The sequence below is a fragment of the Rhipicephalus microplus genome, chromosome 3 (genome assembly GCF_043290135.1).
Source record: "Rhipicephalus microplus isolate Deutch F79 chromosome 3, USDA_Rmic, whole genome shotgun sequence".
NCBI classification, from domain to species: Eukaryota; Metazoa; Arthropoda; class Arachnida; order Ixodida; family Ixodidae; genus Rhipicephalus; species Rhipicephalus microplus.
The window spans coordinates 6,701,477-6,728,920 of NC_134702.1; the positions used below are offsets into that span (position 1 = coordinate 6,701,477).

Below are 27,444 nucleotides of genomic sequence, written 5' to 3' on the forward strand. Positions count from 1 at the left end.
ACGTCGTCCACGCTCACGCTGACGGCAACTGTTCAGCATGGTTGTGAAACTATGTTTTGACATACTATTGCGTTGTCCTTTTGTGATATAATGGCTCGATCTAATATTTCTATCGTCAACGACACTGGCTAGGGTACCAAATTAAATGAACAGATACATTAAAAGTAGTTTTTTTTTTCAAGGACCAAGGTGGGTAGCGGATTCGTTATGCGAGTGGGTTCATTAAACAAGTACCGTAATTACTCGAATCTAACGCGCACCTTTTTTCCGGTCAAGCGAGTTCATAAATCGCACGCGCGTTTGAATCGAGTACGAAAAAAAATGAATACGGTCATTCTATTGCCATCGGCATTTCCAAAATGGCTGCCCCCTACATGCGTCGGCCATTTCTGCCTATGTGTTTCCCTTGTGCGGCACTTCGTACGTGTGCTGAGGAGTTCGTCATCTTGTAGTGCATTAGCATCGACGGCATAGAAGGGCCGACTCCAAAAACTCGAGTGCACCACAATGCCGCTTTTAAAAGGGAAGTCATCGTGTGCAGAAACGGACGGAAATCAGGCCGCATCGCGGTCGTTCGGAGTTCCCGAAACGTGCGTGCTGGACTGGCGGAAACAAAAGCAGAAGATTGTCGACAGCAAAGCTTCACGCAAAGGCTTCAGTGGACCACAGCAGGGTCGGTTTCCGCAAATTAAAGAGCTGCTCAGCGAGTATGTGCTTGAGCAGCGAGCGGCACAGCGGCCCATGACGACAGAACTGCTCCAAGTGCGGGCTATGCAGTTAGCCTTAGAAAAAGGTCTAATGCGGAGCCAGTTTAAAGCGAGCAGGTGCTGGCTAACTAACTTTATGAAGAGAAAAGGCTTTTCCCTCCAAAGGCGAACGGGCATATGCAAAAAGTTTTGCAGAGGAGTACGATGTAAAGCTTCACAGTTTTCAGAGGTTCGTCCTAAACTTGCGGCACAACAACGGCTACCTGCTTGGGCAAATCGGGAATGCCAATCAGACGCCTCCTGGCACTACAACCGTCGAGTCTGGCACTACAACCGTCGAGAAGAAGGGGGCGAAGCAAGTTCGCGTGCTGACATCGGTTCACGGTAAAACTAAAGTAACGGCAATGCTCTGTTACACGTCAGATGGGCACAAGCTTCCCCCGTACCTCATATTTAAATGGAAGACGCTCCCGAAAGGAGCCGTTTTTTCGAGTGGTGTGACCGTGCGGGCCAGTGAGAAAAATGGGTGTGCGTTGCAATCGATGTTTTACTTTTTTTTTTTTCGTCGTGGAAATCGGGTGCACGTTACAATCGAGGGCGGGGTAGAATAGAGTAAATACGGTAAATACGGTACTTAAGGAATCCTACAAATTAAGTGCGATTATAAAATAACTCAGTTTGAATTAACGAGTTTCAACTGTACAAGTTATCGAACTAAATACTGTATTTGTGCGAGTTGGTATATGCGATTCTGACTGGATGCACTAGAGGATTCTGATAAGGCAAAAAATAATGTCCACAGTTAGTTGGTCTTGACATGAGTCTGCTACAGCTGAATCTTCCATCCAGATAGTAAACATTCTTACGCTGGGTTCATGTCCTTGATAAGGGGTTCAAACTTTGGACCTCCCGGAATGGACATGTTCAGAGCTTTGGCAGTGAAGAAGGATTTGAGGTCAAACAAGTAGAAGTAGTTGTCATCCACCAGATCAGTCAGCAGCTGGTTGGCCAAGCGGTATAGGGTCGCCATCTGGGGCAGAGTCAGGTTCCAATGCCTGTACGTCACACCGTTCATGTGCCTGCAAATATATTGACACGACCCCGTTCCGCATAAAAAAACAACTGAGAACAAACAGTGCAAATCAGCCTGATAGTAACAGTGCTAAACTCAGTCAAACATCACTACAAAACTCCAACTACAATGAAAAATTTCGCCTTCTATGTCAGCTGTGCATGAATAATGAATCATTGAAGTTTCATGCACCCAAGAGGAGCAAATCAGTATATTGCCACTTTTTCTGACCTAAAAAGGCTGTAGAGGCACAAATATTTCTTACGAATTTTAATTGAGCATGTTTTATATTTAGAAATATCTAACAACTTCATGGCACTCTCTACAGCCCAATTTTCATGAACGTATCAGTAAATTAATTTTAACAGTGACATTTTTTAAGTACTTTAATGGGGGATGAGAGTATTGTTAAGAACTTCGTTTGTTACCACAGAGTTCTGAAATTTGTAGACTTGTGCGAATATTCGAATGCTTTAAATATTTGAACGAATGGAAGGGTATTCGAATTCGCTTTGATTCAAATTTTAATTATCAAAAATTTCGAAGTATTCGCAAGGAACGGATGGATGCATAATAATCCGAATGTACCGCCTGTAAAGAAGGTTTCACTGCAGTATAGGCGTGCTGAACAGTGAAAACACTTAGGAGAAATCCGCTCTGCTGCGAAGCCCCCCCTACAAGCATAAAGGGGCCCAGCAACACTTTTTGAGCATTGTCAGAAAACTCTGCCGATCAGTAGTTGAGGCTACAGAGGACACGCAAGCCAAATATTATAGCGCAGCACACCCCAGCTTGCAATTCACAATAAATTCTCAAACTTAGTTGAAAATTGCTCTCTTCTTTCCGAGCTTGTGGAATCATTTCTTCACAAGCTCAGCAAACGCACGTAACGTATTTTCTTTCTCCGTGCCATCCGTCCCTGCTTAGCTTCCAGTGCTTTCGTCGGGATGAGAAGAGAGAATGCCCTTGCAGCGTACGAGAAATTTTTGCAACTCCGCACGTACTGGACAGATTCTAAAAATTTTTGTGGCAGTGAATTCATGAGAAAATAGGCTTCTTTAGTGAATCCATTCTATGGCTACTTGAAATTCGGATGGCCCCTTTAAAATAAAATATTACCCTCAAATCAATTCATTTTATTAAGCTTAAAAGCTTGTTATGATGGCTTATATGCTCCAAGTATAATAAATTTTAAGATGTTACGTATTTTAAAGGTTATGACTTGCATCCTGCTGAAAGTCAAATCCTGCTATTACTCAAAGTTCTTTCGACTTCTTTTGAATGAAAAAACAAATGCCATTTGCATAGAGGCCCTATTTGAATTTTTAAAAAAATATTGTGCAGGTTACTTAGGTCGTGATAAATACACCCATTTTGCTTCATATGTCATATATATATATTTCAAATTTGATTCGAAATTATTCGACAAAAATCACTATTCGCTTCTAATTCACTTCGAACTTAAAATTCACTATTCGCAAAAGCCTGGAAATTAGGCATACAAGCTACCAATATTAATAAAACATCAGTCTAAGTTTTCATTCACAATATCTCAAATAGCTTTGGTGGTCTAAGAATTCATGTCTTCCTTGCAGGTAGAAAGTCTGGTAAAGTGATTAAGCATGCTAGAGAGCTAGAACTACCCTATAAGCTTGTGTAATGAATGCACTTTAATGATAAAAACAATGCATTGTAAGGGTGCGTTATACATGTGGAGAAACAAACTTTTTTTGGGCAAAGGATAAATGTGGTAATGCAAGCAAAACGCATTAAAATCAATGTTCGATTTTTTTTAACTTCCTAGGGACCGCAAAATCAACCAGAATATTATTACGAAGTCCCGCTTCACAATCTACACAATTTGGTGACAACTATTAAGCTCCAGATACTCAAAACATTTTGTTTATCAACTCTTGAAGCAATACTGATGAAACTTGTAGCATTTAGAAGAGGCTAAATAAATACGATATACACTTCTGCAGATTGGCCCGACACTTGGTCGCTATGCACTCAGACTATCACGCTTACAAAAAGAAAAGATGCCACTAAAAGGACACTGGTGAACAACCACGCACTTGGTTTCTGCTAGTGGCTTGTGATCGTAGAACCATTTGCAGACAGGCGAGTCTTCATCATTGTCCAAGTCCATCTGGATGGCCTCCAGAGGTTCCACATCCAGTACATTGTCGGCATAGTCCAGTGGAGGTTCCTCGTCATCAAAAGGGGGAAAGCGCATTCTCTTGAAGTGTCGCCGATCCCGCTTCTCTCGACGCATCATGATCCACATAGTTCTGCACAATAACAATGCTGTAATGGCACTTCAAGCATCGTAACTTAACACAACAATGATACATGTGACCTAAAGGAGTCATCTCATTTTCAATGAAATAGTCAACTACCACAATGTCACTGAGCACAGCCATCTTAGCACAGCTCCTGGAACAAATAAAACCCCACTGTGAAGCAGCGAATCCACCTTTTGATGAAGTTACCAGCTCCACATTTTTAAATGTCAATAGTGTATTTACTAGCTTAGGAAACACTTTTTTTTTCCAGAAAAGTTGATGCAAATTTGGGAGAAAGGGTTCATTCAATGAGAGAAAAAAAAGTCACCGGAGTTATAACAGAAAAAGTTCCGCATGACAGTATGAAACTCACTGTCCAACCGCAGCTAGCCTTCAATTCAGTGGAAGCACTATGGAGCATCTATTCGAGAATTTCGCTCTCTACAAGCAAAAACTGTCGTTGTTATGGCCCGCAAAATATACGACGAACCTTTTCTTTCTGCCCGAAACCTCTTGTTTTCTCCCGTAACAAACACACATGGATCAACACTGAAGTGTCATCCAGCTGCTCGCGAGCAAGCTTAGAACCCGCCATGTAGCTAGCCTACCGGCCGATCGTGCCCTGCACAGCCAGTGTCCCCCAATGAAGTTCGCCGCGACAAACCAAACAACAAAAACGCAATGTCGGATGACGGCGCACGCACGTAACGGGTGCACATCGCACCGTTGTTGCAGTGGGCGCAGTTGCGCTTTATTATCGCGCCGCTGAGCTTGCGTGGCCCTAAAGGCAAAAAGGTTTTTTATAGCGAAAGCTGTTATGAGATCAGAACACGGGTCACGCGCGGCGCCAAAGCTATCCGGCATCGCCGCTTGTGTCCGTAACCCATATCGAAAAGAAAAAAGCGCAGTAAATAAAAAACACCAATAACACAATGGGATTCGAACCTGGGTTCTGAAGCGAGACACTGAATTCCTGTACATTGCCTCTCAGTGCTAGCTCATTGATTGGCTTCTTGCGTATCAGTTTCTGTTGTTCCTTCTTCAAGTCTAGGCGAATTTGGGACCGTATCATTCTATGGTCACTGCATCGTACCTTGCCAAGCACTTCCAAATCCTGCACGATGCCTGGGTGTGCACTCAGTATAAAGTCTGTGACAGAATGAAAATTTTTCTCTTAGATTGGGAACTACGAAAGATTAAGTTTTGTTAGGTTAAGTTTTAACTGTATTATTATACAGCAGAAAAGTCTAGCCTTGATGGTATTAAAGTAGTTCCCAACACAAAAATGTTAAGGACAGATGCCAAGACTGATATTACAGGTCAGACTAACCACATGCACCACTCGCTTGCCAGAAAAAAAAGCAGCATAGATGCAGGGGACAAGAGTGAATTAGTTAGGACATAATTAGAGAAAGAGAGACGAGGTGCACTGAAGGGTGGGGAGCAAAATGAACTATATAAAAAAGTATGAACAAACAGAATACATGCAAATTCGCATGTACAGTCGAATCTCGATAATTCGAACTCGAAGGGGCCCAAAAAATGGGGCCTAGAAATTTCTTCGAAATAAAAGAAGTTTGAATTTGTGAAAGGTTAATGGACGGCAGTGGTGCATGTGCACTGAGCTAACACACGAGGCGGAAGCTTCAGAAGACTTAAATTTATTCACAAATCACAGGACATCCGTCATTAATTGAAGTCATCGGTGACGCGCGTCAGCACACATTTGCCTTGCAGCAAGTCAATCAATTTCGCACGCAGTTTACAAAGTATTTCAACTTCGGCTTTAGCATTCTCCAGGCAAGAGAAGTAGCGCACGGCCAAGTCCAGCGCTAACACTCTCTAAAGACGACAAAAATGACTGCCTCGGCTGCTACCCTCTGCGCCACAGCCGGAGCATGGGCAGCGCATGACGAGAAAGGAGGAGCCTCTCCACGCGGAGAGAAGCAGATCAGCATTTGAGAGAAAACCAACACTTCGCGACAGCTTTTTTTTTCTTTGGGGGGGGCTCTCTTCACGCGCGGCGTTGAAAGGAGAAGGCTCTCTACATGGCAGGGACGGAAAAGGGAGAAGCATGGCACAGGCGCGTCGCAGATCGGCATTTGACAGAGAGCTAACATTCCGCCACAGCTTTGTCTTTCCTTTTCTTTTTTTCCTTCTTCGCGTGCAGTGTTGAGGCGTCGGAGGTGTCGCCGCGGGATTAGGCATGGTGCTGAGAGCATTTTCGGAGCGCTGTATGTTTGAATTCACTGTCGCAAGTGCTTGCGCGTTTGAATTACAGGGCGTTTTCCCCCATTGGAGTACACATAGCTTTGACGGGACCACAGCGTGAATTAACCGGAAGTTCGAATTAAGCATGTTCAAACTAATGAGATACTAATAAGATTTGACTGCATTATTATTTCTGAAACGGTAACTTTGCCACATCATTGCCAATCTAGACCCAAGAGCAGGTCGCACTGTGGACATGGGATCACACTGGTCCCGAAATTCAGGAATTTTCTAAGGACAGAGAGAGAGAGAGAGAAAAATGTTTATTGATACATAAAAGCTGAGAGGTTGGCCTGAATCCATGTTCTAGCCTGCTACTCAGCGTCAAGAAAGGGGAGGCAGTAGAGAAGAAAGTAGAGAGAGAAGATGACGATGATGAGGAAGGTGGCGATGAAGCAAGACCTTAGATAAATTTATAATCTGTTGTCGAGTTCTGTATCTCTTAAAAACTTGATCAGCGCTTTCAGAATATTGCACTGATGACAAGGTGGCGGTCCCAAAAGAACTTTTTCGGAATCTTGCTGCTTGGTACATTTCATCAAGATGGTTGCCATCTAATTTCTTTGCGTGATATATCGTGGGCAGACGCACAAAATATGTTCAGTTGTCTCAGTGGTGCCACAGGCCTTACAACTGGAGCTGTATGCACAGCCGATAAGGTATAGGTAACGATGAGTAAATACCACAGCTAATTGTAACCTGTGCAATAAGCTTGTACAGCACCTTTTCATGGTTGGCAGTAATCTAACATGCATAACTGGGTCAAGTCTATGAAGACGACGGTATAGTGACTTGGTAAAGACCAATATGCTGCTGTTGTTTCTCGGAGGAGTGTATACACAACAGAGTTAGTATCCGGTCGTGAAAACGAAATAGTCAATATTGCGGCGTTATCGTGAATCGTCATTGCCTCCACATCGGCTTGCTCATTTCCATGTAGGCCACAGTGTCCTGCAATCCACTGATACCTTATACGACGGCCATGTTTCAGGGCTACATCATGTGATTCAGCCACTTCTTGAGGAAGAAGATGATATGGCCCCCATTTATGCACCGAATTTATGACTCAAAGTGCTGGTTTAGAATTACAAAATATAGTCCAACTGCGAGGAGGCTGCGTCGATATATAACGAATTACCTTGCGGATAGCCACAATATCTGCCACCATTGATGTTCGTTGATGATCCAAGCGGAAGCTTTCGCTGGTCTTTACACTTGGTATGACGAACACCGCTGTTGAAGCAGTGGGTAACACAGACCCATCAGTTACTAAATATGTGTGGAAGAGGCATACTTTGTGGATATAAACGATAAAGTTACTTGTTTCGGGCCACATGAGGGCATATGCGATTTTTTGCTCTTTCCTGGAATGGATAGGCGCACCTCAGGTCTTGATAACGTCCATGCTGGTGCCTCTGCAACTTTCACCGGAGCAAAGCCTGAGGGAAGAACGCTCTCATGGTGCGAGATTGCTTCTGCAAAAGTGCTGTCCGGTCGGTTGGTGTCGTCGACAAAGGATGACGACCGTGACAGGTCAACAGTCGAAGATATACTCTTAGAGGTTAGCATAATAATAGCTGTCTATTAGAGTTATGCACACTTTTGCAATAACATCAATCGTTGAAGTAAAGCGTGGCAGTCCAAGACATGTTCTCAATGCCTTAGCTTGCATGCTTTGCAATGTACGCAGGCAGGAGGGGCGAATACTGGTCATAATGGGTAAACTATATCGCAGGTAGCCTACGAAAGTGCCTCATACAGTTGGAGCAATGATCTTTCTGATGGGCCCCATTTCATGCCTTTTATATATCTAAGCATATGTACAAAGCTACTTAGTTTGGATCTAAGCATCGACACATGATTCGACCAGAACAAGTTTCGGTCGATCACGACTCCTAGGAATCGGTGATACGGATAGAATACAATTAAAGGGCCTTGAAAATCTACTTCTCAAATTTGAAGGTTTTCAGCATTTTATGCTCAAGTTACCCCTTCCACCCCCCCTTTAATTAACATGAAAAAGTTACCTTGGGTTGGGCCCCCCTGAAAAAGTTCCTGGGTACAAGCCTGGGTGCCACTAATATAAAAATAACTAAGGCACTTTTTGAATTAACTGATAAAAATGAAACATTCAGTGTGCCGAGATAGGGTGCTTCATCTAATAAGCACAACCAAAAAGAGACGAGATGTTCACCATTGGTGCGCAATGACATAATAGCCAAGTTTTCTGGATCTCTTACACGGCACTGAACAGGCACCCGACCCAGGTAATCAACAACCATGGGTTTATTAACCCATATGCAGCCCAGTGTGACAATAACAGGATAGCGGGTTGTACTGGGTAACTCCATAAGACCAATTTAGTCTTGTTACGATCGGCCCCCATGTCTTGGCACCGCTTGAACGCGTGAAAGGGTTCAGGCTATGCAGCGCTTCCTGAGGTGTGCAGAATCTGCGACAACACAGCAGTAGTATACTACGAATTCTTCAAAGCCTATTGGACACGCACGACCGACGGATTACCTAGAAAAGATTGTTTGCTGTCTGGGCTACCTAGAAAGAGTGGTCACCTCTGCGCTGTTCGGGTCGTCGAAATGCACCTGACAATGAGCCGAGCGCCGGGAAACCATCTTCGGGGAAGTTTTTCGCTTTCCATGGTGCCTTTCCAGTTTTCATTTGCCACGCACAGCGACCTGCCCGGTAGCGATGCCTCCCCGATGAGTCATATCTGCGCGTGAGGCTGCCCGCCATTGCACTGCGCTGGTTGTGTATTATATTGTTTGTGTTTCTTCCTCCCAGTGCGACAAACTGGGCCTCTTTACCTCTTTTCGAGGTTGGGAAGGAGGCAATGTTTGACTTTTCCTCTTCGGGGGTGGAAATCAAGACTTTGGTTTCATTCGAGTATTCTGGCCTCAATTGTATTAGCTTCAGGAAATTTTGGGAAGAGCAGGAGATAAAAATGCAAGTGCAAGACGCTAAAGAGAAGCTTCCTTTTTTCTTTTTTTTCATGTAGCATCACACTACCTAAATAATGTTATTATTTGTAAATAAACGTCCCAGTTTTCAGCTCCGGCTCCACGGTTTGTTTTCCCCCTGACCCTTGGATGCTCCGGATCCTGACAAATTACCCCAGTCGCTACAGTATGCTTGCCTGCGGCACTATGACTACCACACAACGGAAATAATCAAGCATGAAAATGAGCAGTTGCCTGCAAAGGCAGCTCATGACCTTCCATTTGCAAGAATGCCAGCATCTCTCCGTAATAAGCCAGCGCCAGACAGCTCAGTCGAAGAGGAAGCTTTTATTGGTGACCAATGAGGATAGATGTGGCAGTGATGTAAACTAGCATGTCGTGGTCTACAACTTACAGCACCTGAACGTATGCACAGCAAAAGGGAAAGAAGCATAGCCTGTGCGAGACAATGAGGCCCGTCATCGTAGCTTGGGCCCCCATGTTGCCATCTAACAGTGGTTCTCGGCAATCCAGCCACACGCTAAGCTAGGGGTCAAGGTGCAAAGAAAAGCCACGCTTCATTCCCACGAGCATCATCAATTATTATGATGGAACCAGTTAGCCTACTCGGAATGCTTACCCCCACTGAGCAATGTAGACCGATTCGATGACCCAAGGAATCTCGTTCACAAAAGTAATGGCCCCAGTGATGTGGTAGAGAACCTTGACATCTCGGATCTGCTCCCAGGGCATCGGCATGTTCTCCATCAGCTTGAGCACAGCATGCGGCATGTACTTCAGCGCTCTGCAACACAAGGTGGAAATCACATAGTATTGTTATGCGGTATACTTTCATTACAACCACAATACCCTGACAATAAATGCCTGTTTTATCTCGTGCACGTATGGCATAACAATGGGCCTATTTTTCCATCAGCTGCAAGACTGCTCACAACCTTATGAACACAGCTAACAGGTACAAGGTACCTTTAACAGGTACAAGGTACCTGTTAAAGGTACCTTGTACCTTGTGCCTTGTAAAGGTACCTTGTACCTTGTGCCTTGTAAAGGTACCTTGTACCTTGTGCCTTGTAAAGGTACCTTGTACCTTGTACCTTTTAACAGGTACAAGGTACCTTTAGTGTTCTCGGCACCCCATAGGTTGGCTAGCCTGTGCCCACGAATTTCTACTGCACCAAGGCCCTCCCTGTGTGGGAGGAGGCACACAAGGCCATATGTCGCCTGATCAGTTGGAGTGGTGTACAAGGTCCCACTTAGTTGCAGTAGAGTATACGGTCGAACATTGTTATATCTAAGCCACATATATAGAATTTTCGGGTATATCAAACTTTTAAAGTAAAAGTATAGAAATTTGCAGATTTATATCAAATGGTACTTTTACCCACGGATATATCGAATGCCACGAAAGCTAAAAGTGCGCTTCGACACTCTTAATTGATTCACTGAAAAAGCCTATTACCTCACAAATTGAACGGCGAAAAAATTTTAAGAATCCGTCAAGTACGAGCTGAGTTACAAAGATTTATCACACGCTGCAATCGCATTCTATCTTCTTTCGTCCCTACGAAAACGCTGGAAGATAAGCAAGGATGGATGAAAGGGGCCAACAAAAAACGCCACTCACGCCTCGTGACCTTGAGCACTTTTTTTCTTTTTTTTCTCTTCGAATATGCGGCTTTTTCAGGGTGATCGCAAGCACGCGTGAACAAGTGACGGCCTTTTGCGGCGACCTCTGTAACAACCGAGCGCGCCATGTTCAAATCAGCCAACGGCTGATAGATGAGCTTACTACGAGAAATTTTTGGGCTTATTTCGTGATTTATCGAGAGAAGAGAAAGCTATTTTTAGCTGACTTTAATAATTTATTGTGAATTCCAGGTCGCGTACTGCGCTATAATATTTGGCTCGCGTGTTGTTTGATTGGCATTGTTTTCTGACCATGCTCAAAAAGTGTTGCAGGGCCCCTTTAAGGTCTGTTCGTACGTGCTGAGCATAGTGCTGTCTCGCTGGTCGGGCTTCAGCATGCAGGAGGTGTTCCGCAGGTCTCTAGACGTTCAAGCTACTGTACGGATGTCACGACACACCGTATGCAGCAAGTTTTTTTGCGTGTGCGATGAGGGAGCGGACCTCCTAAATGGCGATGAACTAGCATCCACGAAGATCATCCATTAGAGTGGTATTTCACTTATATAAAGATGAATAAATATATATGTTAATGATGTTGTACCGGTGCACATCGGCGCTAGCAGGGAGAGAAAAGACGACGAAGTATGTGTGTCGCGCTCTCGGCCTCCCAATTTCTGTGCTGCAGCTGTCTTGCTTGCCCTGGCGAGTTTCTTGCTGAAACTCCTGTGAAGAACACGCTTGTTACATTTGGTGGAGCGCTGCTGGGTTGTCCCCCTTTTCGTCCTGGAGCTCCGCAGCCGTACTTTACCATCTGCCCCCGGAATGGCCGAGGACGCCGCTCCTTCCCAAGCACCACCTACGGTCATGTGTGCTGGGACGCTTCGTCAACATGACCCTCCGATGTTCAGCGGCAGTGACGAACTTGACGTCAACGACTGGCTGGTAGAGTTTGAGCGTGTTAGCAGTGCCAACAAATGGGATGACCCTACCAAGTTGACGCACGTCAGCTTCTATCTGACCGATGTGGCGAAACAATCGTACTACAACCATGAAGCCGAGTTCACCACCTGGTCGGCCTTCAAGCAAATCATCACTTCGTTCTTCGGTCGGCCTGAAGTGCGCAAGCTTCGCGCCGAACATCGCCTCCGTGCCAGATTGATTTGATTAATTTGTGGGGTTTAACGTCCCAAAACCACCATATGATTATGAGAGACGCCGTAGTGGAGGGCTCCGGAAATTTCGACCACCTGGGCTCTTTAACGTGTACCCAAATCTGAGTACACGGGCCTACAACATTTCCGCCTCCATCGGAAATGCAGCCGTCGCAGCCGGGAATCGAACCAGCGACCTGCGGGTCAGCAGCCGAGTACCTTAGCCACTAGAGCACCGCGGCGGGGCAATCGCCTCCGTGCCAGAGCCCAAAGGAACGGTGAGACGTTTACGAGTTATATTGAGGACGTCATTGATCTATGTAAACGCATGAATGCATCTATGGCGGAGTCTGACAAAATAAGGCACATACAGAAAGGCATAGATGACGATGCATTTCATATGCTGGTAGCCAAGTGCCCCCAGACAGTAGCGCAAGTCATTGAACTGTGCCAAAGCTTTGACGAGCTGCGCAAAGAGTGCCTTTCTACCCGTCGCGCCGGAATTCCCACAGTGGAACTCTCATCTTTGGAAGCTAAGAACACTGGCGCTGAATATTCCACCTTACTGCCGCAAATTAAACAATACATCCGTGAGGAAGTGGCTCGTCAGCTCTCTATTGCCACGTCTGTCACCGAGAGTCCCACGGCACTGGACCACTCACTCCGTCGTGTCATTCAAGCTCAAGTTGTTGAGGCGGTTCCACCTCCTGTACCACCAACGCAGCCTGCAGCACCTCTCACCTATGCGGAGGCCGTTACCCGACCCTATGCTCGACCGTCGCCAACACCATCCGCCCCAGTCACCAACTTCTACTCGCCACCACGCCCTGTTCACCCAATACGCCCGGTTCTCGAGCAACCCCTCTCGCCTCCCAGACCCCCTCACAACCCTTGGCGCATTCCAGACAACAGGCCCATCTGCTACGCCTGCGGCATTCCTGGCCATGTTGCGCGTCACTGTCGTTGTCAGCGCAACAGTCAGTGCTTATGGCAATGATTACAACCCCAACCTCGACTACATGCCACAGCATCCAGGATACCCTGTTTCCGCCGACTCATCCGGCGCTTATTCGCGCCGTGCCAGTTCCCCCTCACGTCGATCTCCTCCACCCCGGCGCCGCTCCATTTCTCCTATGCTCCGCCGTACCAACCCCATGCAAGAGGAAAACTAAGAGCCGCAGTTCCTGAGGCACGAACTGTGCCCTCGTCGAAAATTTCAAGGCCTCATCTTTCGCCTCCGAACGAGATCACGGTTATTATTGATGGTGTCGCGACGAACGCTTTTGTCGACACAGGAGCTGCTGTTTCTGTTTTAAGTGAACTTTTGTGCCGCAAACTGCAGAAAGTGACCACACCTGTTTCTGATCTTTAATTACGGACGGCGAGCTCGCAGCACGTTAAGCCTGTGGCGGCGTGCACGGCACGTCTTGTTATCAACGACGCATTCTACATTGTGGAATTCGTTGTCCTACCAGATGTGTCCCATGACGTGATCCTCGGTTGGTACTTCCTTTCTACACATGATGCGCTCGTTGACTGCGCTGGAGCTCGACTCGCTTTGTCCCCTTTCAGTACCACAGTCGTCGACGTCCCGAGGCCGGTGCCTAAATTGGTTGTCGCTGCTGACGCTATCATTTCTCCGTTCTCTGCCACCCTGGTGTCCGTTTCCTCTGACTCAGTTTGTGATTTGACCGTTCTGTTTACACTGTCTGAAGACTGTGCATGCCGACGGAACCTCATACTCCCATTTGCCGTCGTTACCCTTGTGCATGGTGCCGGTGTGGTTTACGCGTGCAATCCCTTTCCTTGCTCGACAACTCTGTTACGCTGCGAATGTGTTGGACATTTAGACAGTTTTGAGGCCATCTTCCCTTTGGATGCAACGTGCGAAAAGACGCCGTTGACGATAAATGCCATCACCTCCGCCGCGGCTACAACCTCCCCTGCCCAAGACATCCTCCTGCTAGCATCGATAACACGCTTACGTCAGTCCAGCGCACAAAGGTTGTTCAACTGCTTCAACGCTTTCGTGCCTCTTTCGACGTTGGCCAGCCATTATTGGGGCTCACGTCTGCAGTGACTCATCGTATTGACACCGGTCATCATGCTCCCCTGCGACAGCGTCCCTTCCGGGTATCGCATGCCGAGCGCCGCATTATTAGCAACAACGTCGATGACATGCTGAAACGTGGCGTGATTCAGGAATCGAACAGTCCCTGGGCCTCCCCTGTCGTGCTGGTGCGGAAAAAAGACGGTTCAATAAGATTTTGCGTTGACCACCGCCATCTAAACAAGATTACATGGAAGGATGTTTATCCCCTACCCCGCATCGACGACGCCCTGGACTGCCTTCAAGGAGCCGAATATTCCTCATCATTGGATTTGCCCTCAGGCTACTGGCAAGTGCCCATGGCTGAAGCCAACCGTCCGAAAACAGCGTTCGTCACCCCTGACGGTTTATACGAATTTAACGTAATGCCTTTCGGCCTTTGCAAGGCACCTGCTACCTTCGAAAGAATGATGGACACCATTTTCAGAGGCTTCAAATGGCAGACTTGTCTATGCTACTTAGATGACATAGTGGTTTTTTCTGCAGATTTCCCCTTTCATATCGCTCGCCTTGAACAAGTTCTCGAGTGCCTCACTAATGCCCTCCTTTCTCCTGTATGGACGTGAGCCTTCATCTTCTATGGACACTATTCTGCCGTACCAACCGGACGTTTCTGAGGGCAATCCCATCTCTCAAACTGCTGCTTACGCTGAAAAGTGCCGTAAACTGGCTCGCTCGTACACCACGCAAGATCAGTCGCGCCAAAAATTCCGTCATGACACAGCTGCGTCTGATGCCCATTACTCCCTGGGAAAGCTGGTCTGGCTTTGGGTCCCGTCCACAACTCTCGGACTTTCCACTAAACTTTTGTCACGGTACCACGGTCCTTACTGCATACTGGAACAGACATCTCCCGTAAACTACGTCGTCGAGCCGGTCAACCCATCGCCCGATCATCGCTGCCGAGGCCGCGAAACAGTTCACGTTGCGCGACTTAAGCCCTGCTACGACCCACCTATATCGTCTTTTCCTTAAATCGCCATCGCCAGGATGGCTCCTCTTTGTGCGGGGAGGAAATCGTACCAGTGCACATCGGCGCTAGCTCTGTGCCAGGGAGAGAAAAGACGACGAAGTTCGTGTGTCGGGCTCTCGGCCTCCTGTTTTCTGTGTTGCAGCTGTCTTGCTTGCCCTGGCGAGTTTCTTGCTAAAACTCCTCTGAAGAACACGCTTGTTACAATGTTAATAATGACTAACTCGGATAAGTCTGCAAGTATTAGACAGTAAAAAAAAAAAAGCTCGCAACTCACAATGAAGTCTTACAACACAGATTGAGATACAGTCAACTATTCTTAAACAGAACTCGAAGAAAATCCATAAAACTGTTCCATTTATCAGAAGTTTCATTTAAGCAAAGTACACTTATTTAGTGAATCAAAACTTTTATTCAAATTGCACAAACCTCACCTTACTCATGAGGATGAATAGGAGAAAAAAAGGAGTGAAGGGTGGTTTGTTTGGCAAGCTAGAGTTGTTTTTTCACAAGGTACGCACCCATGCCTGACAAACTAGCCAGAAAATCTAGACAAGCCTCATGCTCAAAATGCACTGCAAAAGTTCAACAGCCTCTTTAGCTGATCGGTCTGGTGGCACCACTCCACTGGCGATATTGTCGTCTCATTCATCGCTGGAAGGTTGATCCTCATCTTGCACATCGGCAATCATTTCCTTGACAGTCTTTTCACGACAGGTACGAACATTTTCATCCATCGATTAGTAGTCCTGTAGCATGAATGGGGCCGAGGACACAACCTCACTGATTACTGCCTCAATGTCGGCGTCAGCAGAGCTTTCTTCTTAATCAGTTACTGCTTCTTGCACTTGAAAGCCAGCATGATGAAAGCATTTGTGTATTGTTGTTGCCTTCACTTGCTCCCAGGCATGAGCCAAAATGTGGATGGCTGCCAATAAATCTATGCTGTAGCATTTCCTGCTGTCTGCACAAAGCTGGCCATGAGCTGGGCAATTATCTATGATGAAGACAACCATCCTGCCTTGCCTTGTAAATCTTGCGTCTTCCTTCCGTAGCCAGTTTTCGAAAATGGCCATGGTCATCCACCCTCTTCCGTTCACATGGTACACAACGGGAAGTGTCAAACACCTTTGAAACAATGTGGTTGCCTTGATTTTCCTATTACCAACAGCTTCAATTTCTCATCTCCTGCCATGTTTGCACCCACCAGCAGAGTGATGCAATCTTTACTGCGTTTTCCTCCACAACAGGCTTCGCCTTTGAAGGTGAGTGTCTGATGGAAGCGCCTTATAAAAAAGACCCATCTCGTCAACGTTGAAGACGTCTCGTGGCTCAAAGCGCATCAATCAAAATTTCCCTGCGACGCCCCTGTTGAATGCAGCACTCTCGCCTGAGATTGCTTTGAAGACTAGGCCATGGTGTGTTTTGAAGCGGTAGAGCAATTCGTCGCTTAGGATGAAGTTCTCAACACCCATTTGCATGGCGATCTCTCGAGCTTTCTGCTTGAGAATTGGTCCGCTTATGGGCAAATTGGAACTTTGCGCACGTTTGAACCAGAGAAAAAGAACTTTTTCTAGTTGTTAATAAGGCGACGTCCGCATACGTATCCGTTTAGATGTAAAGGTCCCGTTCTTTCAAGTGCCTTCAATCTTTTCTCTATCATTGTGGATTCGTGACAGCGTCGATTTCGGGATGTCGTATTTTTTCGCCACCTCCGTCTTGCGCAGGCCGCTTCGATCAAGCTCCTGAAGAATTCACAGCTTTTTTTCAAGCAAGAGTGCATGGTGCGGCCACTTCCTTTCCACCTGGCTGAAATAACAGCGTGATCCACCGCACTTGGCCGCACGAATAGGCCTAACACACAACTGACTAGCCGACTCGGCTCCCACAGCCACAAGTGAAAATGGCTACTGGATTGGCTTGTTTCAAGGTGTTGCCATGGTTGTGAGACTACCTTTAGCCTGAGCGAGAATATGCTGTGTTTGTAGTTTGTGCCGTTTAACCGTAGGCGATCAATAAGCACTGTCGATTAATCGATGAATTGTACTGCGCAACACATAAAAACTCAGCCATATGAGCCCGTTTAGTTCCGTAAATGAGGCATTTTCATTTAAGCGAGTTTCGTTTATTGGGAGTCCACTGTGCTACTCCACTACGAGCTCTGTGAAGTTCACCAAACAAATTCAAAACATTTAGCATAATGTCATTTCAGATAAATGTATGAATGTATAGAAGGTATGCACTTCATTGACGTCATCTGCGACGAAAGCTAGCGGCAGGTTCACAATTTTGCAGGTTCACGCACTACACAAGCAAAAAACATGCAACACAAGCTTTTTTTCTCTTCAGTGTAGTTTGGAAGGAAAATGTACAAAGCTATCAAAAAAGCATTAAGTATAGTGCTTGAGAGGGGCGAGCAATGAGAGCACAGATTTCACCTTCACTACAGGTATGTCTGGCTTTTTCAGACCTGGCAGCGGCAGCAACATCGCGAGAAGAAAGAATGACCGATGCAGAGTGACGACTTTGGTCAGTTCGATCTCTCTTCAGTGTGTGCTGGACCTTATCTCTTTGTACACACTCATGCTACTTTAACTGAGTCGTTGAGCGGTTACGTAATATAGTTGTGGTGTTGGCGTTCTGCACAACTGAGAAAACATTTCGATGTCACCGCAGTACGCAAACCATGTTAAACATGCATAATTTTTTTTGTGCGGTTGGTGAAACAATAACTACTGCTGTACATAAAAACCTGTCATTTCCTAGTCAGTGCACTTCAGTAGCATAAAATGATTTTTCCTTCGCCTCATCCAAGTCGCACGAAAGGCGCAGTGGCTTCTCCAGCATGTGTAAAGCCTTCGGCAATGCTCAGGTCACGAATGACGCATGGTTAGCAGTAAGCCAAACCCCCCATGGATTTGCAAAACTGCAAAGGCTTGACCTCACACAAGCGTTACAGCATTTCGGTACCTGGCTTTTTGACGAGGCACTGCACCCTTTACCTCGCTCTCCATAAAAAAGAGGGCGTGATGTCAAGAAGTTATGCGCTGACAGGCTTCAACACGTATGCGTAATTAGGCCTTAAAAGAGGCACAATATTCTTTCCTGCAAGTGTTTCCAATAGCTCCAACAAGCACGACACATGCACAATAGCTCCAACAAGCACGACACATGCACCAAGATTCATTTATTTTCGGTAAATAATTTAACATCACCTTATTGTGATGTGGACAATTTTCAGTTTTGGTTTGTGGGGACCGATTCGAGCAGGGACATAACAGTGTAGATGACTTAGTCACATGATCTCATGTGCGCATCATTCTGAGTATCATCTGCTCTCGCACACATGTGCAACACAAGCACCTGCAAAAACAAACGCGCCACTACGTGCAGCAGCCGCGATGCTTTGCCGGTACGCAAACGTGGCAGAAGCCTGGAGGTCACTCACCTCACTACAGATCTGGTGTGACATAACTACAACTTTGGTTGCCCTTTCCATAGAACTATGTCAGTGTTGGCCGCACTCCTAATGGGCCTCGATACAGAGAATGAGCTTTTAGGTTGTGGGGATCTGAGGCGCGCCTGCGACCATTTCGCGGGCATTCCGCCGCACGGCCACACCCTTTTGCTTTTCCTGCTCTGATAACGACGCATGGCGATAGATGGCACCACGTGCGGGCACGGCACGCGGTACGCGCGCGCTGAGAGAGCGCTCTTTTTTCCGTGGTCGGCGCCGGGTAAGCACGTGTTTTCCTTCGTCCGCGTCCCCTTTGGGAATCGCCGGACTGTAGCCTGCCAGGGGTGGCCTTGGGCACCTCGACAGGCGTGTTTACTTGAGTGCTAGCTTCGGTAGCGTACGCTAAGCCCACAGCGGTGCCTAGTGCTTGAAGTGGTCGTACCGCAACGAGCCGCACTTGCCGTAGGCCTACGCGTACGAGGTTTGCCCTAACACTCGCGACCAGGCTCATTGGCCATCGTGAGGGTGCGCAGCATAGCCGCGAGGGACCTTTTCCCGACCGGCGTGTCAAAGCTCGCCATTGCCAGCTGCGACGTGCTCGCGGTTTTCCCATTACTGTGAACGTCCGCGTGCGGGTGCCTTTGCTACCCGCGTCCCGGGAGCGGACGTTGTACTATTGTTCGGGGTGCCGCCAGAGGCACTAAAGTGTTGTGTATTTTTGCATTAGAACACTGTCTATTTGCCGCGCCGCGCTAAACGCCTTATTAGTTGAGCACGCGCGGAGCGGTGCGCTACACACGAGTAAATGGAGTAGCGGCCCTGTGGCTAGCTAAGCGTGAACCCGCGGTGATCGTCCGCTGCAGTTAGTAGCGGGGTCACCATAAGGTACACTTTGGAAGTGAATTAAAATATATTCTAAAAATTTTCATAGTCTGACCATTCATGTGGAATGTCCTTGCATACAGAGGAAACCCACACGACGCTTGCTATAGCCTTGAAATTTGATGGCACCACCTCATCAAGAGCGATGGCTTGTGCACAGCAGACGCTTGCAGCACGCCGCTTCAACACCAGGGTTACAATAGTGGCAGTGGTTAATTTGCACTCATCCGGTGGTTACATGCGTGTTCTTTTCTAGCATCCTTCTTGGTGTTTAAAGCAGCACGCTTCCAGTGTCGAGCTGTGACAGTTGTTCACTAGTACTTGTCCAGTGCATATTCTTTTTGCGAGTCCTTTGAGCTTGAAAGGCACGTTGCATGTATTGAGTTTCTTGCCCTTCTTCGTGTCACATTCTAACCTTTTGCCATAGCATTCAGTACTTCGCTCTCGCAACAAAACTAGCTTTTTTTTTTATCCCACATCCTTTTTTTTTTCATATGAGACCATGTGCGCCCATGCTGCATATTACTGCGTCGAAAATGGGGAGTTTGACAAGTTGACACACTGATCTGCCACATTTAGGATGCTGATATGAGAGTGCACTACTCAGGAAATTCAAGAATTTTTAAGGACAGCAAATAATTCCAGGACTTTTAAGGGACTTGAAAATACATATTTCAAATTCAAGAGTTTTCAAAGATTCCAAGGACCTCCACGCACCCTGCACCTACAATGGTGCCTACTGGATGGCACTAATAGTTAGGATGGCACTAATGCAAATAGGCTCAGGCTCGTTACCCTTAGATAAAGCACCTGCCTTTACTATTCATACTCGGGATTTAATGCACACTTACCTTTTGCAAGTTCAAAGCAGAAATTCTTCTGAACGTAATGCCAAGACCAATAGAAAACTACGCCACAGTCTATACTGATTATCATAAACACAGTCAAGCACAATTTAAGTTCATTAAATAGTAAAATTTTAGAATGCCTAATTGTCTGCTATTTTAACTGCATTACAGCATCTCTTTCTAGAGGGTATAAAAGCTGTGTCTACTTTTGGACAAAGACATCACCAAAAGAACAAATAATACTTAGCCTAGCGAAAAGAAGCTCACCCCAGGTAAACGCGCTTGTCATGCCGATACTTGCGACTGCTCATGTCACCATGGTCACGAATGATCTTGCGGATGTGCTCCGGTGGCATGTCTTCCTTCTGTGCATCCACAAAGCCAAACTTGCGCTTTTCAGCATACCGCTTGGACTGCAACTGCTGCCACTTGCGTGCTGCAAGTAAGTAACTCATATTTCACTATCTGGGTACAGGATTTCAAGCATCAAGTTGCCTTTAATACTGCAAAGCACTCTTTTCAAGTTCAATGAGTTTTTAGCAGGTCTTTTACACAAAAAGCCATTTTGGAATGGTGAGGTGAAACATTGGCCTGAAAGACATCGTGCAAGGTTAACGAGAAAAACAACGAAGAGACAGAGACAGCGCGTCTCGTTTTTGACCTTACGCTACTCTTTCAAGTTGGGGTGTGCAAATATCTGAAATTTAAAATATTTTTTAATAGTATTTGCTATTCAACATACTATTCGAACTATTCGGAATTTCCAGACACATGCAGTCAACGTCTAATTGAAAGTGACACCTGCAGAACTGTAGTATGCTTCACCTCATCACATTCTCATATTGCAGCAAAGCTGCCTTTCAAGATCCGCTACTGTCCAATATTATTATATTATAGCAACCATATGAACACTCTCGGCTGGATTTTGCCGTCGGCGTCGCCGTCATTCATAATATATGCATACTCATCTATATATATGAAAACGCAATAAATAAAAATATTTCAGAAAAAGACTCCGGCGCCCGGAATCGAACATGAGACCTCTGAATTTTAAGTGCGAGGCATTAACCACTGAGCCACAAAGGAACACCTTCTCCAACGTTCAAACGGCAAGCTATTTATATCTACCACTTACCGCAGGTGATGAGCATCTCGAGGGGGGAACTATCATGCTTCCAGAATCACCAGCAAGCTGGCCCCATTGTCAGGACGCAGCGGCATGCCCTCTCATCTCCCACGCATACTTTGCCCCGCGGAGAGGGAGCATGGTGTACGCTAACGCGCATGCTTATCTCGCAGTGGGGACAATCGTACATCTTGGCTGGCCTTTGGCTTTCACCAGAACAATCCTGTTGTAGTTACCGGGTGCACAAAGGTCACTGCAATCGTTGCACAGTCTCCGTTCGCAAAAAAGACGCGGTTTTTAGACACACTGAAGTAACAACTGAGATGCTTATTCGCATTAATCTGTACTTGTAAGTACGCTTCGTGCGTCATTTGTGCGTGAGAAACACAAGGCACGTTTCGATCTGCTTGCCATTGTGCGCATCACCTGCCAATTTGTTGCTATCCTGTTCATTGCTTCGCCTTTGCGACAAAACTGTGACTTTTTAAAAGATAAAACACAATCACCATTCAGTTAGGATTTGTGGGGTTTAACGTCCCAAAACCACCATATGATTATGAGAGACGCCGTAGTGGAGGGCTCCGGAAATTTTGACCACCTGGGGTTCTTTTAACGTGCACCCAAATCTGAGTACACGGGCCTACAACATTTCCGCCTCCATCGGAAATGCAGCCGCCGCAGCCGGGATTTGAACCCGCGACCTGCGGGTCAGCAGTCGAGTACTTTAGCCACTAGACCAACGCGGCGGGGATCACCATTCGGTTAAAGGGACACTAAAGCCAACCATTAAGTTGACATTTATTGTTGAAATGACAGTCCAGAAACCTCGTAGTGTTACTTTCGTGCCAAGGAAGGGCCTATTTTGAAATAAAATCACGTTTTACTGCTCCGCATCGGGTTAGTGCACTTCGAATTACCCCCCCCCCCCCCCCAACAAGCAAACCAACAGGACCGTTTCCCGTCAGTGTTGCCATGCACTTTGCCCTGCTTTACTGCGCTGGTAGCACCAGAGTGAAATCAGCGGGAGCCACAGTAGCAACAACGGCCATTGATCAATTTCCCGTCATTGACTTCGAGATTGCAGACGCATTTGTTTCAACTGCGCCCCACTAGATGGCACCACCTGTCCCATAAAACCATGTGAGAATTGAATTTTCGAACGACTTGCGCCATCCCCCATAGTAATGGCACTACCTCTCCTGTGTAACCACACGAAAATTGAATTTTAGAACCACTCGCACCATTCCTCATAGTAATGTCCGGCGGTTCTTCTTTTTCATGTATCAAACAGAAACGAACAAGCAGCATTTTATTGCGCCTCTTAATGCACGGAAGGTTCTTTATTTAGCGCAGTTAAATCGATTACTAGTGATTATTTGTAGGCAGTCTGTCTGATGTCATTGGGATCATTTTGAAAATGTCCAACTGCGGCGCTTGTGTTCTTGTGCCCATACCTAAATTTCTCGGTAAGTAGGGTTTACATGTTGTCATACATTGAGCTTTCACTCTGACGTAAATTGTTATTTGACTTTAGTTTCTCTTTAAGTGACCCCTTGAGATAATTAGTATGCTTCCCCTCACGAAAATTTTGTATTGCAGCAAAGCTACCTTTCAAGCCCCGCTATGGTCACAAATGTATTGACCCTAGAAAATTCTGGTTCTAACATGGAGACAATGAATGTGGCAAAGATTGTGGGGGTGCTGACACCCTGTGTGAAGTTGCTTGCGCCGCGTGGCACACCTGTCTCGCACAGAAGCCGTATTTCGGCGGTGACCACCGCACGACGATAGATGGCGCTGTGTTTGCGTTGAGTACCACTGTTGGTAGAGTGGTAGCACCGGCGGATGATCCCTGGCGGAAGGCAGGTCTTGGTGGCAGGCGAGAGCTGAGCGAGTCTCTTCTGCGCGTGGCGGCTGCCGCGAACGGTTGTCATTACGGTGGATCTGCCGTGGACGGCACCGCGGGCCACCTGTGGTGGGCCCACGTCGTGAGTGAAGCGTTGGCGACGACGCCTTGGGTGTGTTAGTGTGTTTGTCATGTTGTGTGTTTGTCATGTTTTGGAGTGTATGGAAATTGCATGTTTGGTGTGTTACTGTGTTGTGTTGTTTGTATGGTAGTGTGTTAATTACAATTGATATATCATTTGGCGGGCGATATCGTCGTCTAAATTAGTTAAATAAATATGTATGTGTATTTTGTTTGCCCCGACCGCATCTACTGTGTTCGTTCACTCCAAGAGCGTAGCGTGGCGTGCACTCGCCATTCGATACCCCACACTGGCTGCCCAATTTGGAGCTGTTGGAGTATCGGACGAGTTTTTGTGGTTCGGTACAAGCTTTTGTTAGAGCCGGAGAGTAGGCCTAGGGGGGACTTCTTTGCTAGCGTCGATGGTGTGCTTTGTTGAGAAGCGAGGAGATTGGTTTTGTGACGTGTTTGAATTTGTCGGCAGATTGAATTTTAATTTTATTTTTTGCTCGCAAGTGTTGTTCTTTTTGTTGTTAGTTTTCAAAAACGTTGATTTGGGACGAGAGCCATGCGGTCTGCATTCTGGAGTGAGCAAGGCCTAGAGCACGTAGTTTGTAGGCCAGGCCCGAAGCGAGTGAGTACGGAAGCCTCGTGGGTGGTCCGATTTTTTGTAAGTAGCTTCTTCTATCTTTTTGGCCTCAGGGAGCCGGGCGTCGTTGCTGACTTGTTTAGTGGCTCAACGCCGAAGCGTCGTGACGCCGCCCGGGGCGGTGGACACCGGTCGTTCGGTAAGCTGCTGTGTGCGCCGAGCGATAGGGCCACCTCACAGAGTGGACGTCTCCTCGCGGCTGCCTCTTCTGCGTCTAGGCTGGGTGCTGGGTGGATGCCGGTTGTAGCCGAGCGACTCATTAGGCCTAAGGCTCTGCGCAGCCGCCTGTCGCACGTGGCACAACTAGGTGGATCGTGGCATTGAGGTGTTGCGCTCTGCGTCCCTCACTTTTTTTTATCTTGCGATGCACGAATTAGGAAAGGTGACCTTTTTTTATTTTTGCTGGGCGTCTCGGCCGCCGCCGATGTATTAGCTAGCAGTACTGACCATCGTACCACGTGGCCGAAAAGCCGGAAGCTCCCTTCCCTAGGCCCTGCTCCATTGTTTCTTTCGAGGTTTTTTGTTGTCGATGTATTCAGCAGGAGAGATGTCATCCACGGCCGGCTGTCTTCTACACATCGTCAGCGTCGCTGGCCAGGAATGTGGTCATAAGGTCGGGCGATGGAGATGCCTGGGACCTGCGCAACTGCCTGCTGTCTGGCGCCCTCGTGAGTGCTGGTCGCAACTGGAAGACGTATCGGCGCTAGTGGCGGTTTGTCGCGCCGACGGCAACGTTGCCGTTGCGGGGCCGGTACTGAGGTGAAGTCGAGCCGGACAGTGCAGCAGTGTAGACCGGCGGCAGTGTCGTGGTGCAAGGACATTATGAACATGTGATGACATTTTTTTTTTTGTTAAAGCTTGTGTAGCTTATCTCTTTTTTTTTTTCGTGATATGGTTTAATTTAAGATTGAGGAAATGTGGAGGTGCTGGCACCCCCTGTAAAGTTGTTTGCACCGCGTGGCGCGCCTGTCTTGCACAGAAGCCGTATTTCGGGGGTGACAACCGCAGGACGATAGATGGTGCTGTGTTCGCGTTGAGTACCACTGTTGGTAGAGTGGTAGCGCCAGCGGGTGACCCCTGGCGGAAGGCAGGCCTTGGTGGCGGGCGAGAGTTGAGCGAGTCTCTTCTGCACGTGGCGGCTGCCGCGAACGGTTGTCTCTTACAGTGGGTCTGCCGTGGACGGCACCGCGGGCCGCCTCCTGTGGGCCCACGTGGTAAGTGAAGCGTTGATGACGCCGCCTTGGGTGTGTTAGTGTGTTTGTCATGTTGTGCCTTTGTCATGTTTTGGAGTTTACGGGAATTGTGTGTTTGGTGTGTTACTGTGTTATGTTGTTTGTATGGTAGCGTGTTAATTACAATTGGCGTATCATCCAGCGGGCGATATCATCATCTAAATTAGTTAAATAAATGTGTATGTGTGTTTTGTTTGCCCCGACCGCGTCTACTGTGTCCGTTCACTCCAAGAGCGTGGCGTGGCGCGCACTCGCCATTCGAGACCCCACAAGGACGGTCTCAGTTAACGCCGTTTTGGACCTGAAATTTGGGCAAGAAATTTGGGCAAGTCTCAAAACTCAGACACCAAATTTTTTTAGCAACCAAAACTTCATATGAAATTCTTTTATGTTGACGTCTACAAGGCAGACATGGAGCTCCTAACCCGTAAGGAGCACACAACCTTGTATGCCACAGTTTATATGGTTTGGCTAACAGCTTTGCTGTTAAATCATATATAGAGTCGCATGATTAGGTATGCCCACCAACACCACCTAAACAAGATTCATGCATGAACCGAAATAAGACGTCACCGAACTAATTTGATATGAACGCGGTTGCGTCCTTTGTGTAGCCCACACATTTTGCTCAGTTGATGATAAAACTCGACTAAGTTTGACGTTGCACACGCAAATTACCGTTTAGGCGCCACTTGGCACAGCAGGTCAGATTGGTGCAGAATAGCGCAGCACTTCCACCCCTGTGCACATGTTATTAGGGGTTACACGAAACCGTATCCAAAGGCGACATATTGAGCCTTCAGCAGTGCAGACAATCTGCAGTCAGCATACGATCACCCTTGATAATTTATTGCATTATTCCCACATGTAAACTAGTACAAAAATGCACATAACGGTGTCAACTCGTTATTACAGTTTCATTTGGCTGTCTGGGATAACCCTGCGTACGCAGGCTGCCAATGAACATTGCCCACATGTGCAGATCTATAAATTAAGACCCCTATAATTGTCACTTCCGGCACTGAGCCAACGAAGTCTCTGCGTGAGCGCAAACCACAGAGGAAGGAAACCGCTTCGAAGATTCACACACATTCTCGAATGCAACGCACTCAATGAGAAGGCGAGGCAGAGAGGAGGCGCCGTCTCCACTGTTGCGCCGACAAGCCCCAGCGCCCGCTTGCCCCGCTAGTGCGGTGAGAAAGGGTTGAGGGCAGTGTCACGAACGAAGCGGCCACGCTGCACTGCATAGCCGCGTCTTGGGTGATGTTCCGACGGGCGATGATAGCGGTGGCGGTGTAGTTGCCATAGTACTGAAGAGAGCGTCTGCATGTGATGCTCGCGTGCAATAGCCTTCGAAAGCGTGTAACTGCGCATTTAGACTGCTTGTAAGGCATTACTGAAATTTAAACGTCTCAACGTCTGCTACGCTTCATGGTTGCAAAAATGAATGTGCAGGTGCATCAAAATTGTACAGAGTCATTCTCTGTTTGAGGGACTGCTGATCATCAAAGAATACTACAATCGGATTCCGCATAAATGCACCTAGATGCTCCCTGGTTGATGTGCGTATTGCAAGCAGCACACCGAGCCATGATACAATAATCGTAGTCGAACGCACAACGAAGAGTGAAGTAACAAAACAGCGACGAAAACATACAGTGATTATGTCGATAGTCCCTTGGATATCTAAAGAATTGATCCTTATATGAGCTCCTATGCGCTCGATTGTTTCATGAGTAGCGCGAGTACATGTAATGCTACCTCGATGCTTATATTAGGAGCGGCTGAATGCTACCATGCCAGTTTAGCACTGTTTATTAAATGCCAAAAGGCTATCTTGTTTTAACGGCATGCTTCACAGTTACTGTGCCCTGATTTATACCACCTCTGAAGGCTTAAAATACCAGTCAGCCGAGCGGAAGGCACGCATTTATCTTCCAGGAACAAACTTTATGCCTCAGGCCTCATTTCAAGCATGTTAAAATGTACAGATGTAAATACAGTCGAATCTCGATAATTCTAACTCAAAGGGGCCCGAAAATTTGTTCGAATCAAAAAAGTTCGCATTAATGAAAGCTAAATGAATGGAGGGCTCACCATGCAGAGTTGCATGTGCA

The 27,444-nt window shown here is 46.9% G+C and overlaps 1 protein-coding gene across 1 annotated transcript in view; it reads right to left on the minus strand.

Annotated features, from left to right (window-relative positions):
• Positions 1–27,444, minus strand: part of Prp8 (pre-mRNA processing factor 8) — a 218,037-nt gene that overhangs the window by 168,726 nt on the left and 21,867 nt on the right. Inside the window, exons 3-6 of the mRNA XM_037433717.2 lie at positions 20,622–20,790; positions 9,930–10,094; positions 3,855–4,070; positions 1,574–1,786 (exon numbers count right to left, since the gene is read on the minus strand). Of these exons, the coding sequence (XP_037289614.1) occupies positions 1,574–1,786; positions 3,855–4,070; positions 9,930–10,094; positions 20,622–20,790 (763 nt within the window). The remainder of the gene's footprint in view (positions 1–1,573; positions 1,787–3,854; positions 4,071–9,929; positions 10,095–20,621; positions 20,791–27,444) is intronic.